General features: G+C 33.1%; 1 protein-coding gene across 1 annotated transcript; it reads right to left on the reverse strand.

Moving 5' to 3' along the window:
• Positions 1-307: 307 nt before the first annotated feature.
• LOC105155400 (heptahelical transmembrane protein 5) lies at positions 308-15,841 on the reverse strand. Its single transcript, XM_088877607.1, has 3 exons — positions 15,383-15,841; positions 14,811-14,967; positions 308-1,175 (listed from the first exon to the last, which is right to left on the reverse strand). The coding sequence occupies exons 1-3, from the start codon at positions 15,646-15,648 to the stop codon at positions 1,140-1,142; spliced, it is 459 nt and encodes a 152-aa protein (XP_088733733.1). The 5' UTR covers positions 15,649-15,841; the 3' UTR covers positions 308-1,139.
• Positions 15,842-17,696: the final 1,855 nt, after the last annotated feature.

Raw genomic sequence — 17,696 nt, forward strand, 5'->3', positions numbered from 1 at the left:
TCACAGAAATTCTCAAAAAATATTAACAAATATTGCATATTACAATAGGGTAGGAGATCATAGTGGGTTATAAAAGATAGAGGTTCACAACAGTTTAAAGAGATCATGACAGATTAACAGTTTAACAGATCAATAAGATCACGACAGATTTATAACAGCATGTTAATAAGATCACACAGATCAACAGATCAATAAGATCACAGTAGATTAGTAATAATATAGAGGAAAAATATCACAAGTCTAAGGCTAGCCAACTTAAGTCCCATCTAGATATTCGACGACCACAGGGGTCCGGCCAAGAGGGATATTAGGGGGAAATTACCACGGTCAAAGAGTGATAGAATAGATAATAATATCTGGCAGTAATAATCAACAGAACTATCAACATGAATTAAAGGAGGGGTTTAGATGTTACCACCACCGACATCGAGTTGAGGATCAGAGTTCTGGCTCTGATACCACTGTAGGGTGGAATGCTCCCATGGTATCTTCTTTACACAGTAAAAACCTAATCATCTATTACAGTAAATATGGAGTACGAAACTCCTTAATAATTACAGACCTAAAAAATAGAATTAAAATTAACAAAAATGAATAAGATCAGAGAAATTTGAATATGATAATGATAATGGGCTCAGATAGAACCAGATCCAAAACAGATGTTGCACAGAGCACGGTCACAGAGACTCAGTCTCCACAGATCGCCACCCCACGGCTACTCCACTGGAAAACCTCTCCAAGAGATCACAAAGATCTTACAATCACAAAGACCCACAATACCGTACACTTAGAACCTTTAGAAAAATAGAAGAGTTGTGTAGTATTCTGTATATGTTTGCAGAGAGAGAAGATCCCTTATAAAGGGATGAGAAGGAGTCAAATGGAGGGAAGGTTAGGTGGCTTTCCAAAAGCCAATAGATTGGCTTTGGAAAGCCACCAGCTAAAACGGTGGTGAAAGAGGAAGGAAGAATCAAGGAGATCCATCGCGGATTTAGGCAAAGAGAAGGGAGAGACACAGACGACGAAAGTGAGATGGAGAGGTAGAGAATGAGGACTGCTAGGGTTAGGGTTAGAGGGTAAATAGGTAGAGTGTTGGGTCGGACACCGGGCATGGGTCGGGCCGGTTTATGTGGGTCTTGTCAAGTGGGCGTGTCTGTGGGCCTTGCCAGATGGGCCTGCCATTTAGTGGTTATTGGGCCATATTTATAACAATCCCTTTTGTATTTTACTATTAAACCTATGCATAAATTTAAAATTTTCATTTAAAAAACTTTTCCCTAAGTACAGCATACTCTTTTTACTAGGCATAAATTAGCTTTTGACTATCTTTATCATTATTTATATTTTTATATATTATTACCATATTTTTTTCTCTAGCTTTTTTATTCTAATTTACTCCACGCTTGGGGTTTTAATGAATTTTTATCGTCTTTTTTTAATTTTTTATTGTGTCTGTTCATGTTTTAGAAAAATTTCTTTCTTGTGTTATTTTTCTAATTTTGATGTATGTTTTTTCACTAATTGCTCATTATTTTATCTAAAATTTTAACGATAATTATACTATTATTTTTAAGCTATATGCTTCTTATTAGGTAAACGACTCGTACAACACTCAATATTTATGAAAATCTATATTTTGAGTAATACTATTATTAAGATTCATTCATTATCCAATAATAGTTTTATTCATTTATATATTTACCTTCCTCATGTTTTTCATCTTTGTGCATTTTCTCAAACTTCAAACTTTAGATATATAATTCTATGTGACTAAAGATTAATGTAACTTAGTTTTTTAAGCTATTCTAATTCAAATTGGATTTACACCGATTTGAATTTATTGATGGACAATGTAATAAAAGTAATCAATATTTATTAGGGAAGTCCAACAACATTTATCATATGATTTTTCTTAGTACGATTAAACTTGATTTGAGAATTTTCACAAAAATTGCACCAATTCAAAAATTAATGTTATACAATTTTCTGAAAAATGTTTAGAATATTATAGAAGTTTTGCTGAATATAGAAAAATGGTTTAGAATATTTTAGAAAATCTCTCTCCACCATTTGATATAATTAATCTCTACCATCTATGTGTGCAAATGATACTATACATAGATTTTAATTATTTTCGTTTATGGCAGTATTAATTATTAATTTAATCAAAGAAATTAAAAAAATTAAGAAATTTTTAAAATATTAAAGGTAGTGGAAGTTGAAAAGAGTGTTTATAGCCGGTGAGTGTAATCGCCACACTTTGATCTCTTGAAAGTTGTTGAAAAATGGGAGAAATGGGTGTATTTGATCAAAATTTGAAAAAGTCCACAAATGGGAGGCCAAATCAATCACATACCAAGTGTATTTTACTTGTTGTGTGATTGATGTGTAATTCAAGGAAAGTAATGCTTGGCTGATGACATTAATACCGAACGTCGATAATCGGGTGAAAATAGCAGGGCCAGCCACCACCCACATCTTCTTGTTCTCCATTGATATTTTACCCTTGAGATTCTCTTCTTTGCTCCCATTGTTCTCATCCATATTTTGGGTTTTGATTAATTCTAAGTGTGTGCTATCATTGTATTATATAAACCTAGTGCAGATAAATGTGCATAATTAATAAAAATTTTTAATTATTAATTTAATTGAAAAAATTAAAAATAATTAAGAAAGTTTTAAAATATTGGACAAAATGCATAAAATTCCTCTATGTTTAAAAATCTGCAAAATAAACCCTCTTGTTATGCGAATAAGCTAAAAGTCCCCCTGTATTTTTTAAAACTTAGCTCAATCGCCCCCTCTCCGTTAAAATGACCGTTATACCCTTATTATACAGTAATACCTTTATAAATTAATAATCTTGGGACCATAAAATTTTATTAATTTAGAGAGATATTAATTTATCGATAAATTAATATTTTATTAATTAAAAGAGAGACTTTTTAAATTCAGCAAATTTAGTACATATATACTGAAAATAAATGAATTCATATATTTTCCATTGATTATATTCATGCATCAATCAAATTTTTGTAACTAATTAAATATATTCATGTATAATATCAATTCATTTTATACAATTAATTATTATATTCATAAACGCATGTATCAATTCATTGGAATTACTTAAACATACATGTTTACATTAATTCGTTGCACTTAAATAACTATTATTGCCAATTAAATATATTCATGTTATGATGAATGAAACATATACTATATAAATCTCAATATGAAAATAAAATAATTCATAACACCCAACCATGTCTTCTCATCTAAAAGGCATCGCAAAATCATCCATGAATGATCCAATGCGTAAAGCATTACAGACTTCATAATTGAGCAAATTACCATAATATTTATAATTATAATATTTATGAATTATTAATTTAGAGTTTCAACGGGACCTAATATTTATAAAGAAATTTTTTAAAAAATTATTATCTTATCGAATTTGATGATTTTTTACAAAGACCCAAGTCCGGACCGGAAGATTTTATTATTTTAGAGAGTTTTTTAATTTATAGAGTATTAATTTATAGAGGTTTTACATATATTATTTCTTATATTAATGACCGTTGGATCTTTTTTGATCAAATATTAATCATTAGATCTAATCAATTAATCTCAACTATTAAATTTTTATAATTAATTTTAATTATATTAATTAAAATATATTTTAATTAAGTAAGAATATTTTAAATAATTATAATAATTAAATATTTTGGCTAATTAATAATTATAATTCTTTCAATCCTCTTTACATACTTTATGCATGCATAACAAAATGAAAAATTGTTGAAAATTGATTGCATAATGTATCACATTCCTAGACGAAAAATTGTTGCATAACATATCACAAGAAAACTACAATTAACAATTTTTTGTAATATTCTATTACAGTACATATCAGGGGAATTTATTAAAAATATGCCAAAAAAAAATAGTAAAGTAAAGTGAAATGGAAGGTGTTAGAAAAGTAAGGAGTAACCGCGGTGCCATAATTTTTATAAAAAAGAAAAAAATTCTCTATGTCACCGCGGTGACATAGATTTTATTAAAAAAATATATTTTAATGTGCCACCGCGGTCACTGACACCGCGTTATCTTAGCACGGTTACAATCAATTTTTCTTTTCCAGAATCTGACACCGCGCTATCTTAGAGCGGTGACAATCAATTTTTCTGCATTATCGTCTGTGGCACCGCGATTGCTTAACGCGGTTTTTTTAGCTATATAAATCAGACGCTATTCTCACATTCATACGCACTAAAAAATCAGGAGAAGCAGCTTCAAAAAATTAGCATTCAGTTTCTTATCCCTTACACTTTCAAAATCAGCCTTCGAAAAATTCATACACCACCATACCTCGCAATTGTTCTAAAATTTCTTCGCTTTTTATTTGAAGATTTATAATTGAAAAGGCATATAGTAAGTTATTTATTAAATTTTTGTGTTATTTGTTCTTTTTTTAAATATCTTATTATATTATGAAAAAAATTTATATTGATGTGTATTTTATTTTGTTCTGAAGATATGGCGGAGCAAAACAATGTTGATATTGTTATATATTTTGGAGGTCAACAAATCAATTCGAATGGTTCTGTAAGTTATGATCGCCCCCCACTCGGATTCATGCAAATTTCTCGTAGTACTACATTTATTGAGTTACAGTTAATTTTGTATGAAGAAATTGGTATGGATAGGAATAATTTTAAATTGCATATATTCTTTAAATACATAACATTTAATTTTGGCCAAAGGAATGAGATATTGTTGGCAATTAAGAAGGATCGTGATATGCAAGTTTTTATAAATCCGGTGAATGGATATGTGTCGGTTGATATTTTTGTCGAAGCGGAGAAAGTTTTGCAAAATGCTGTACTAGATGACTCAGCTGTTGGTGATTGGGGAATGTATATGTCTATGATAACCCAAGATTTGTCGAGCTTACCAGTAGTAACTCAAGAAATGGGGCAGTTTGGTATTAATGAAGATTATGCAGGTCCATCATCGTATGCAGGCCCATCATCATATACAGGTCCATCGTCGTATGCAGGCCCATCATCATATGCAGGGACAAATGCATATTCAGGTTCATCGAATTATGCATGTCCATCGGATTATGCGGGTTCATCTGAATACAACGATGAAGATGCCGAGTTTGAAGCTGATAGCTTGTTGAACACTGAGTTTGATTTGAACATGCCTGCCGAGTTTGATTTGAACATGCCTGTCGTGCCCGACAGAATGAACCTATATCCGGTCATTCTATTTTTCAGCACAACATATCCAAAAGTCCCTGCAGACTCGATTGATATCCTTACTGGTAGGTGGGGCAATTTTTATGACTAAAACACTGGAGAGCTCGCCAACGGAATGCTGTTTAAAAGTAAGGACCATTTAAAAGGAAGTGTAGAAGATTACTCGGTCCGATTTGCAAGACGAGAATACCGAGTGGTGGAGAACAACAAAAAATTATGGAAAGTCGCCTGTAAATATGAAGCACAGACTGGGTGTTGTTAGATGCTAAGGGCCATATTCAAATCCAACATGGGATTATTTAAAGTTACCAGGTATGTTGGACCACATACATGTCTGATGAATGAGGTTTCTATTGACCACGGTGACTTAGGAAAGAGTATGATCGCAGCACATCTGCTGGGTATGGTTCGTCAAGACCCATCCTGTGACATAAAACATGTCCAGCAAATTGTCAAAGATAAATTTGATTTTGAACTCCCATGTCATAAGGCCTGGTTTGCTTTGAAAGCCGTTAAAGAGCAAGTGTACGGCATTTGGAAGAGTTCTGTTCAAAATCTGCCCAAATATATGGCGGCATTGCAAAAATGGAATCCTGGGACCGTTGTGGAGTGGCTGCATTTGGAAACAGACAGCCCGGGGCGGTACATGTTGAATTATGTTTTCTGGGCTTTCAGACCATGCATTGAGGAATATCGCTATTGTCGTGACGTTATAAGCGTAGACGGAACACATTTGTACACGAAGTACAAGCATAAAATGCTGGTAGCAGTAACTTTAGATGCAAATCAGCAGGTGCTGCCGTTAAGTTTGCACTCGTGGACGAAGAATCGCTTGCGTCATGGCATTGGTTCCACCGAATGATTTCCAAAAATTTGTTGCCGTCAGATGATGATCGAGTTTGTTTGATTTCAGATAGGCATGCTGGTTTGATCAATGCTATAAATTATGTACCCGCATTCAAATTTCCTGAGTTCATCGATTTTGTTTACGGCATGTGTGTTCGAATTTTAACACCAAATTCAAGAACATCCAGTTGAAGGATATGTGCTGGAGAGCAGAGGCTGAAGACAATCCTCGAAAATTTGATAGAATAATGGAAGAGATCAAATCATTGAATGAAGAACCATACGACTGGCTGAGGAGAATTGACAAGGCTCAATGGACATTGGCACATGATGGTGGTTGGAGAACGGGTATCCTCACTACAAACATGTCTGAGTGCATAAATGGAGTATTAAAAGGTGCGAGACGCTTACCAATTATGGCTATTGTGCAAATAACGTTATCCCGCTCTGTGCAGTATTTCTTGCAGCGCTCTACACGGTGTAATCGTATGATCAATGCAAATCAACAATGGGCTGATTTTGCGTTCAAGTTGTTCGAAGCCCGCCAGGCTGAGGCAGTACGTCACATTGTTCAGAAATTTGACTATAACCAACAATCTGCCTCAGTGGTAATATTGAGCTTGACCGGGCAGGGCTCCCGTACTTATGTCGTCAAATTGAAGCATCGTATGTGTTATTGTGGCAAGTGGGGTGCAAATGGAATTCCATGTTCACATGCCATTCAAGCATGTCTGCATTTTGGGGTTAATGGTCAAATTTTATTCCTCACTATTACAGTATACAATCATACAAGAAGACATATCAAGGGAGGTTTGAGCCTGTATACGATGAAAAATATTGGGATCCGGTTGATTTTGAACTTGTGCATAATCCCACAGTGCGAGCTCATCGAGGCCCGGGTAGACAAGTATCTACTAGAATACCGAACGAAATGGATAGACCACAAGTGCGTGCTCACCAACAATATCAGGCTCGTCAAGCTCGGGAATGATTCTATCTTGCTATATACACGATTTTCTCATATTGTTAAAACAACTTTCTATCATGCTATATATGGTGAAATGCAACTTTGTACCACATTTCAATTTTTAATTTGCAATTAATTTTTAATATTAAATAATCATACTATATATAGCAAGATAGAATTATTTCTGTAATCATAATAATTATATAGCAAGATACTTTATATAATCATAATAATTATATATTTCTGTAATCATATTTCTGTAATGTATTAAATAATCATACTTTATATTTAATAATAATTGTATAACTATGAATAATGGAAAACGTTAAAATCATGTTATATTTTATATTAAATTTAATATATACACTATATATTTTATATTAAATTGAATATAGATTAAATCTAAATATATACACTATATACATAACGTATATATTAAATTTAAATTAAATCTAAATTGCTCTTGTGCAAAATAAAATAAAATCACATTAAATAAAATAGAAATTTTATAGACATCTCAATTTACATATGCAATATTCTTATGCTTTCTGTATATAATACACAAATCTAATAATGCCCTCCAGTGCTACAACGTGGACGGCTTCTGTTTCTTCGAGGAGGATTATCATCTCTTTGGTCACCGGGTATGTTCACATTGGTGTTTTCGAATGGAACCGGTGATGCATCATATTGTCTTCGAATTTTTCAGTTAACATTATGTGTAAATGTATCATCAAATGATGGCATGTATGGAGCATATGGAGTGTAAACAGTCGATGGACCTATTTTCGGGTAAAAGCTCGACGGACCAGCCTCCGTACAAACAGTAGATCGCCCGGCCTCGGCATGTACGCTCGACGGACCAGCCTCTGTTAATGCGTTGCCATGAGCTGTGTCAACCGGTCTAACTCGAACACTTGGATACCGTGAACTAGAAAAGTTCATAATTTCACGTCCGGTCGTACGCGCTCGCGGTTGAGTATCTCTTAATGACTGTTGATCATCTTCGGAATTTTCACAATTAATCACTAGTTGTTCCATTCTATTATACTGGTAAACAAAATTAAATTAGTAGCATAATCGACAAGCTAAATTAAATGAACATTAAAAAATATAAAGTGCTTACCACATATTCCCAATCACGGGTGTCAATTGGTCGATAGCCCGACGTGTTCGTAGACAATGTGTTATGTGAATTTTAGACCCGAGTAATTTGATGATACCAGTTCATATAGTCAGAAACGGTATCAAGACCACCTAGAATAACGGGTCCTTCCACCACCAGTGATTGCACATCGTTCCATTTCGCGACATAGTCCGTGTGAAACGTTGTCCAGTTCATGTCATGACTCCCTGCCTATCTATTGTGTGTAAACAACGTTCACTGATTAATAGGTTTGGGGGGATGTCTTGCACATAGCCAAATTGGCAGAGAACCCTCTCCGGGTGTTGCATCTCCACCAGCGAATAATTGATCAATGGGCAGCGTATATTCCACGGTGTGCGCATTGCATAAAAGGGCAATGAATCAAGATTGAGTGAATTATTATCATACGGAGTCCAAATAAATTACAATATCATATAACGCCCAGAGAATTTTTTGTTTGTTTAATAAAAAATGTGGCACCGCGGTGAGTAATCGCGGTGCCACTTACTTTTCTAACACCTTCCATTTCACCCTACTTTACTATTTTTTTTTGGCATTTTTTTAATAAATTCCCCATAGTTGGGGAATTTATTCCAAGTATATTGATGATTTGTTCCAAGTATATTGATGGGCGTTATATGGTATTGTATTTTATTTGAACTCCGTATGATGATAATGCACTCGATCTTGATTCATTGCCCTTTTATACAATGCGCACACTGTGAAATATACGCTGCCCATTGATCAATTATTCGCTGGTGGAGATGCAACACCCGGAGAGGGTTTTCCGCCAATTTGGCTATGTGCAAGACATTCCCCCAAATCCATTAATCAGTGGATGTCGTTTACACACAGTAGACAGGCGGAGACGTCATGACATGAACTGGGGAACGTTTCACGCGAACTATGTCACGAAATGGAATGATGTGCAATCACTGGTGGTGGAAGAACCCGTTATTCAAGGTGGTCTTGATACCGTTCCTGACTATATGAACTGGTATCATCAAATTACTCGGGTCCAAAATTCACATAACACATTGTCTACGAACACGTCGGGCTATCGACCAACTAACACCCGTGATTGGGAATATGTGGTAAGCACCTTATATTTTTTAATGTTCAGTTAATTTAACTTGTCGATTATACTGCTAATTTGATTTTGTTTACCAGTATAATAGAATGGAGCAGCTAGTGATTGATTGTGAAAATTTTGGAGATGATCAACAGTCATTAAGAGATACTCGAGCGCGAGCGCGTACGATCGGACGTGAAATTATGAACTTTTCTAGTTCACGGTATCCAAGTGTTCGAGTTAGGCTGGTTGACACAGCTCGTGGCAACGCATTCACAGAGGCTGGTCGGTCGAGCGTACATGCCGAGGCCGGGCCATCTACTGTTTGCACGGAGGCTGGTCCGTCGAGCTTTTACCCGAAAACAGGTCGTCGACTGTTTACACTCCATATGTTCCATACATGCCATCATTTGATGATACATTTACACATAATGTTAACCCGAAAATTCGAACACAATATGATGCATTACCGGTTCCATTCGAAAACACCGATGTGAACACACCCGGTGACCAGAGAGATGATAATCCTCCTCGAAAAAACAGAAGACGTCCACGTTGTGGCAATGGAGGGCATTATTAGATTTGTGTATTACAAACGGAAAGCATAAGAATATTGCATATGTAAATTGAGATGTCTATAAAATTTCTATTTTATTTAATGTGATTTTATTTTATTTTGCACAAGAGCAATTTAGATTTAATTTAAATTTAATTTATATACATTATGTATATAGTGTATATATTTAGATTTAATCTCTATTCAATTTAATATAAAATATATAGTGTATATATTAAATTTAATACAAAATATAACATGATTTTAACGTTTTCCATTATTCATAGTTATACAATTATTATTAAATATAAAGTATGATTATTTAATACATTACAGAAATATGATTACAGAAATATATAATTATTATGGTTATATAAAGTATCTTGCTGTATAATTATTATGATTACAGAAATAATTCTATCTTGCTATATAAAGTATGATTATTTAATGATAATGATTATTTAATGTTAAAAATTAATTGCAAATTATAAATAAAAAATTTAAATGTGGTACAAAGTTCCATTTCACCATATATAGCATGATAGAAAGTTGTTTTAACAATATGAGAAAACCGTGTATATAGCAAGATAGAATCATTCCCGAGCTTGACGAGCCTGATATTGTTGGAGAGCACGCACTTGTGGTCTATTCATTTCATTCGGTATTCTAGTAGATACTTGTCTACCCGGGCCTCGACGAGCTCGCATTGTGGGATTATGCACAAGTTCAAAATCAAACATATCCCAATATTCTTCACCGTATACATGCTCAAACCTCCCTTGTTATGTCTTCTTGTATGATTGTACACTGTAATAGTGAGGAATAAAATTTGACGCATTAACCCCAAAATGCCAACATGCCTGAATAGCATGTGAACATGGAATTTCATTTGCACCCCACTTGCCACAAGAACACATACGATGCTTCAATTTAACGACATAAGTACGGGAGCCCTGCCCGGTCAAGCTCAATGTTACCACTGAGGCAGATTGTTCGTTATAGTCAAATTTCTGAGCAATGTGACGTACTGCCTCAGCCTGGCGTGCTTCGAACAACTTGAACGCAAAATCAACTCATTGTTGATTTGCATTGATCATACGATTACACCGTGTAGAGCGCTGCAAGAAATACTACACAGAGTGGGATAACGTTATTTGCACAATAGCCATAATTGGTAAGCGTCTCGCACCTTTTAATACTCCATTTATGCACTCAGACATGTTTGTAGTGAGGATACCCGTTCTCCAACTACCATCATGCGCCAACGTCCATTGAGCCTTGTCAATTCTCCCCAACCAGTCGTATGATTCTTCATTCAATGATTTGATCTCTTCCATTATTCTATCAAATTTTCGAGAATTGTCTTTAGCCCCTGCTCTCCAGCACATATCCTTCAACTGGATGTTCTTGAATTTGGTGTTAAAATTCAAACACACATGCCGTAAATAAAATCGATGAACTCCGCGAGAAAATTTGAATGCGGGTACATAATTTATAGCATTGATCAAACCAGCATGCATGTCTGAAATCAAACAAACTCGATCATCATCTGACGGCAACAAATATTTGGAAAGCATTCGGAGGAACCAACGCCATGATGCAAGCGATTCTTCGTCCATGAGTGCAAACGCTAACCGCAGCACCTGCTGATTTGCATCTAAAGTTACTGCTACCAGCATTTTATGCTTGTACTTCGTGTACAAATGTGTTCCGTCTACGCTTATAACGTCACGGCAATAGCGATAACCCTTAATGCATGGTCTAAAAGCCCAGAAAACATAATTCAATATGTACCACCTTGGGCTGTCTGTTTCCAAATGCAGCCACTCCACAATGGCCCCAGGATTCTATTTTTGCAATGCCGCCATATATTTGGGCAGCTTCTGAACAGAACTCTCCCAAATGTCGTACACTTGTTCTCTAGCGGCTTTCAAAGCAAACCAAGTCTTATGATATGGAACTTCAAAACAAAATTTATCTTTCACAATCTGCTGGACATGTTTTATGTCACAGAATGGTTCTTGACGAACCATACCCAGCAGATGTGTTGCGATCATACTGTTTCCTAAGTTACTGGTCAATAGAAACCTCATTCATCAGACATGTATGTGGTCCGACATACCTGGTAACTTTAAATAATCCCATGTTGGATTTGAATATGGCCCTTAGCATATCCAACAGCACCCAGTCTGTGCTTCATATTTGCAGGCGACTTTCCATAATTTTTTGTTGCTCTCCACCACTCGGTATTCTCGTCTTGCAAATCGAACCTAGTAATCTTGTACAATTTCTTTCAAATGGTCCTTACTTTTAAAATTGTGCCACCGCGGTAACTGACCGCGGTGGCTAATTAATTTTTTTTTTTAAAAAATGTCAGTGCCACTGCGGTTGCTTACCACGGTGGCTATTAAAAAAAAAATTTTAAAAATAACAATGCCACCGCGGCTCATCACCGCGGTGGCTATTAAATTTTTTTTTTTTTTCAAAATATCATTGCCACCGCGGTCACTGACCACGGTGGCACATTAAAATATATTTTTTAAATAAAATCTATGTCACCGCGGTTACCCACCGTAGTGACATAGAGAAAAAAAATTATAAAAATTGTGGCACCGCGGTGCCACTTACTTTTCTAACACCTTCCATTTCACCCTACTTTACTAATTTTTTTTTTGGCATTTTTTTAATAAATTCCCCTGCATATCACAAGAAAACTACAGGTCAAAATTGTGTTCTGTAGTTTTCATTTGTTAACTGTAGTTTTCTTGTGATATGTACTGTAATAGAAGATTACAAAAAATTGTTAACTGTAGTTTTCTTGTGATATGTTATGCAACAATTTTTCCGTCTAGGAATGTGATATGTTATGCAACCAATTTTCAACAAATTTTCATTTTGATGCATGCATAAAGTATGTAAAGAGGATTGAAAGAATTATAATTATTAATTAGCCAAAATATTTAATTATTATAATTATTTAAAATATTCTTAATTAACTAAAATATATTTTAATTAATATAATTAAAATTAATTATAAAAATTTAATACTTGAGATTAATTGATTAGATCTAATGATTAATATTTGATCAAAAAAGATCCAACGGTCATTAATATAAGAAATAATATATATAAAACCTCTATAAATTAATACTCTATAAATTAATAAACTCTCTAAAATATAAAATCTTCCGGTCCCGACTTGGGCCTTTGTAAAAAATCATCAAATTCGATAAGATAATAAGATAATAATTTTTTAAAAAATTCCTTTATAAATATTAGGTCCCGTTGAAACTCTAAATTAATAATTCATAAATATTATAATTATAAATATTATGGTAATTTTCTCAATTATGAAGTCTGTAATGCTTTATACATTGGATTATTCATGGATGATTTTGCGATGCCTTTTAGATGAGAAGACATGGTTGGGTGTTATGAATTATTTTATTTTCATATTGAGATTTATATAGTATATGTTTCATTCATCATAACATGAATATATTTAATTGGCTATAATAGTTATTTAAGTGCAACGAATTAATGTAAACATGTATGTTTAAATAATTCCAATGAATTGATACATGCGTCTATAAATATAATAGTTAATTGTATAAAATGAATTGATATTATACATAAATATATTTAATTAGTTACAAAAAATTGATTGATGCATGAATATAATCAATGGGACATATATGAATTCATTTATTTTCAGTACATATATACTAAATTTGCTGAATTTTAAAAGTCTCTCTTTTAATTAATAAAATATTAATTTATCGATAAATTACTATCTCTCTAAATTAATAAAATTTAATGGTCCCAAGATTATTAATTTATAAAGGTATTACTGTATAATAAGTAAAGGTATAACGGTCATTTTTTAAAAAATTAATACCGTTAGTTAGATTTAACGGAGATGGGACGATTGAGCTAAGTTTTAAAAAATACAGGGGGGCTTTAAGCCTATTCTCATAACAAGAGGGTTTATTTTGCAGACTTTTTAAAACATAGGGGGATTTTATGCATTTTGTCCAATATTTTAAAACTTTCTTAATTATTTTTAATTTCTTCAATAAATTAATAATTAAAAATTTTATTAATTATGCGCATTTATCTGCACTAGGTTTATATAATACAATGATAGCACACACTTAGAATTAATCAAAATCCAAAATATGGATGAGAACAATGGGAGCAAAGAAGAGAATCTCAAGGGTAAAATATCAATGGAGAACAAGAAGATGTGGGTGGTGGCTGGCCCTGCTATTTTCACCCGATTATCGACGTTCGGTATTAATTTCATCAGCCAAGCATTACTTTCTTTGAATTGTACACCAATCACACAACAAGTAAAATACACTTGGTATGTGATTGATTTGGCCTCCCATTTGTGGACTTTTTCAAATTTTGATCAAATACACCCATTTCTCCCATTTTTCAACAACTTTCAAGAGATCAAAGTGTGGCGATTACACTCATCGGTTGTAAACACTCTTCTCAACTTCCACTGCCTTTAATATTTTAAAACTTTCTTAATTTTTTTTAATTTCTTCGATTAAATTAATAATTAATACTGCCATAAACGAAAATAATTACCATGTATGTATAGTATCATTTGCACACATAGATGGTAGAGATTAATTATATCAAATGGTGGAGAGAGATTTTCTAAAATATTCTAAACCATTTTTCTATATTCAGCAAAACTTGTATAATATTCTAAACATTTTTCAGAAAATTATATAACATTAATTTTTGAATTGGTTTAATTGGTTGGTGCAATTTTTGTGAAAATTCTCAAATCAAGTTTAATCATACTAAAAAAAATCATATGATAAATTTCATGGTCTCAAAATTATTAATTTATAAAGATTTTACTTTTAGATATTCTTGTATTTCGTCAGCTCTTTTTCCTCAAAGGTGGATAGCAATCAAGATGAGAAAACACTAACCGTAAAGAAAACATTGGAGGCGTTGGATCTGTAGATCGTTTTGGAAGTCAGCCATCCGTCGCTTCTCTCCCCAATCGCTATCACGTTCTCGATGCTCATTTTCTCTGTCAAGTTCATTAGCATCATCCCCATGAATATCATAAATCCCAAAAAATGCCTGTAAAATATCAACATCAATTCTCAGATTATGAAGTTGCAATTGTAAACTTGGATCTCGAGGATTTTCAAATTCATTTTCTTATTTTATAAATAATTTCTAAAATGTTTGAATGTATTAATTCAATAAATTTTAAGTTTTTTAACTTTTATCCGTCGAATTAAATCCAGGTACTTGCAGTAGTGCTCACGAAATCCGGACGAAAATATCAAATAAAATGCTGAATCAAACAGAAAAGTGCACACACAGAGCAAGAAATCGTGCTTCAGTTATTTATAACAAATTCAGAAATTAATCATCAAGTGGTTTTAGGAGGAAGGAGTTGTGTGTGTGTGTGTGTGTGTGAGAGAGAGAGAGAGAGAGAGAGAGGGAGAGAGAGAGAGGGAGAGAGAGAGAGAGAGAGAGATGCACTGACGTCCAAATGTTCAAAGTTTCGTTGTGCAAGGAGAAAATGCTGAGAACAACATCTTTCAAGGGCCATTCACATCTGTAATAGTCCCTTATGAACTCATTATCCTTCAAATACTCCGGCAACGCCTCGTACTTGAGCAGCACCCTCCCCTTCGCCTTCGCCTTCTCCTTCTCCTTCTCCTTCTCCTTACTACCACCACCACCGCCACCGGCCGCCGCCGCCGCCTGCCCCGAAAAGCTGAAGCCGCTCCTCGCTCTTCGTTTCTTCATTTTCCTCTCTCAATATACCCTCCGCCGGAAGAGGAAACCGGACCCTTTTCCGGCGAAATCACCACCTGAATAACGACGTTTCCTTCTTGGCCGGCTCCGATGTACACAGCTGTATGTATGTATATGCGCTCTCCTGCACAAATAATGCAGATATTTGTGTATATGTAACACCAAGATTGGAGCTCTGACGCGAGGCGCTGACAGTTTTATACTCGCAAGGAATACCGTGTCACTGTATATTTGATTTGTTGGAAGATATAATCAGGTGTGCTACATACTATGAGAAACTCTTGAAAGTCAAAGGCAATAGCGAATAACACCAAACAAAATCACACACGTGTGGCTACGAATTTAGATCGAAAGCAGGTGATTTTCTAAACCAAAAGTTGGTACGACTGGTCTGAGAAATTGAAATTTGTCGGAAGGTGAGCAATGTGATGGGAGTGGTCAATTTTTTAATTTTTCTTATAATTTGTGTGATCAATTACATTTATTGATGATTATAATTTTTTCTTCTGAAATTTAGTGTAATTATATATAATTTTTTTTTATAATTTGATAAATTATATCCAGCACTAGTGATATTTATTTTCGTCTAACAAATAAGTTTCACTATTAATCAAAATTCACTAAATTTATTAATATTAACAAAAAAACTAAATGAAAATTGATATTTACTCTCGATTTACTAATTACTGACTTATTGTAAATCAAATATTTTTTTTCGAACAAAACTATCCTTATAACGATGAAGATATACATCATCACATGTGTTAATGCGTGAAGACATCTGAGAGTAATTTGGTCATTTTTTCTGAGTTTTTGTTAACTATTATCTAAATATTTTTTCAAATCACAGGGATTGTACTTGTAATTACATCAAATCTCAAGAGAGAGGATTGTAATTATCCCTGACATTTATTGCCCCTAGTTCACTTGACGAGGGTGAGGCCCTATGATTATAAGGTTGTGAGTTTGACTACATTAATATGTAGCATATTTATATTTTAGTAGTAAGTATTGTTTTATTTTAGTATTAGGTATTTGATATCGATGTATAATATATGATTGTTATTGTTGTTGTGAGTTCTTAAATATTAATATTGATTATTGTAATTAACTTATTCAGAAAAGAATAATAGTTAATTACTTTTACTTAAAAAGAAAAATATATTTTTTTTTAATTATAAAAACAAGGTCTAAATTTTAGAGATATTGCGATAGTTTCTATTTTTATAGTGAAAATAAGTTTTACAGAAAATTGTAAGTTAAATAATAGTAAAAATTGGGAGTATGTTAAAAAAGTGAAAAAGTTAAAAATAGAAAAGAATTAAATTAAGTACTTGAAAAAATAACTTAATATTTTCACTTCTATCAATAAATTGTAGAAGTTGATACAGAATTGCTTGTAACTTTTGATTTAAATGGTCTTCATTTAAGTTAAAACAAAAACACTACTTTCAACTTAATTTTAGTAATAAGCTGATAAATGTTTATTTTAAACCTTTGCAAGAACTCTTTAGTAGTTAACGTCGAGTATTTTTAGCAAAGTTTGAAATTATGGGTTCGAATTCCATTAAATATGTGGACGTTTATCTCATTTTATATGAGTTGATGATTATTAAAAATTATATTAATATATTGACCGGCTTTTTGAAATGTTGGTATAATAATGTAATTATTGCTTATATTAAAAAATAATAATTAATTACAAAAGTGACAAAGGTGCATTATGAGTGTACTTCAATTAGGGGACTGTTTGCTGGATTTTCTAGGATTTGGAGGGGTCAATGATCAAAATTACAATTTTGGGATTATTCCAACTCCCGCCACAATATATTAAAATTTGAATTTCGGCTTTATTTGGATGGTTTTTTAAATGGATGGATAATTTAAACTTTGATATTGGAGAAATAATTAGTCATACAATTATATTAATATATATTGATTTATTAACATAGGTAAATTAACTTTTTAAGATAAAAATAGATGGAATGTCTATTTTTTGTATAAATATTACTAAAAAATTAAGTGAAACATATGTGTGC

This window comes from Sesamum indicum, linkage group LG2 (assembly GCF_026168435.1).
Source record: "Sesamum indicum cultivar Baizhima isolate 11 linkage group LG2, ASM2616843v1, whole genome shotgun sequence".
In the NCBI taxonomy this organism is placed as follows: Eukaryota; Viridiplantae; Streptophyta; class Magnoliopsida; order Lamiales; family Pedaliaceae; genus Sesamum; species Sesamum indicum.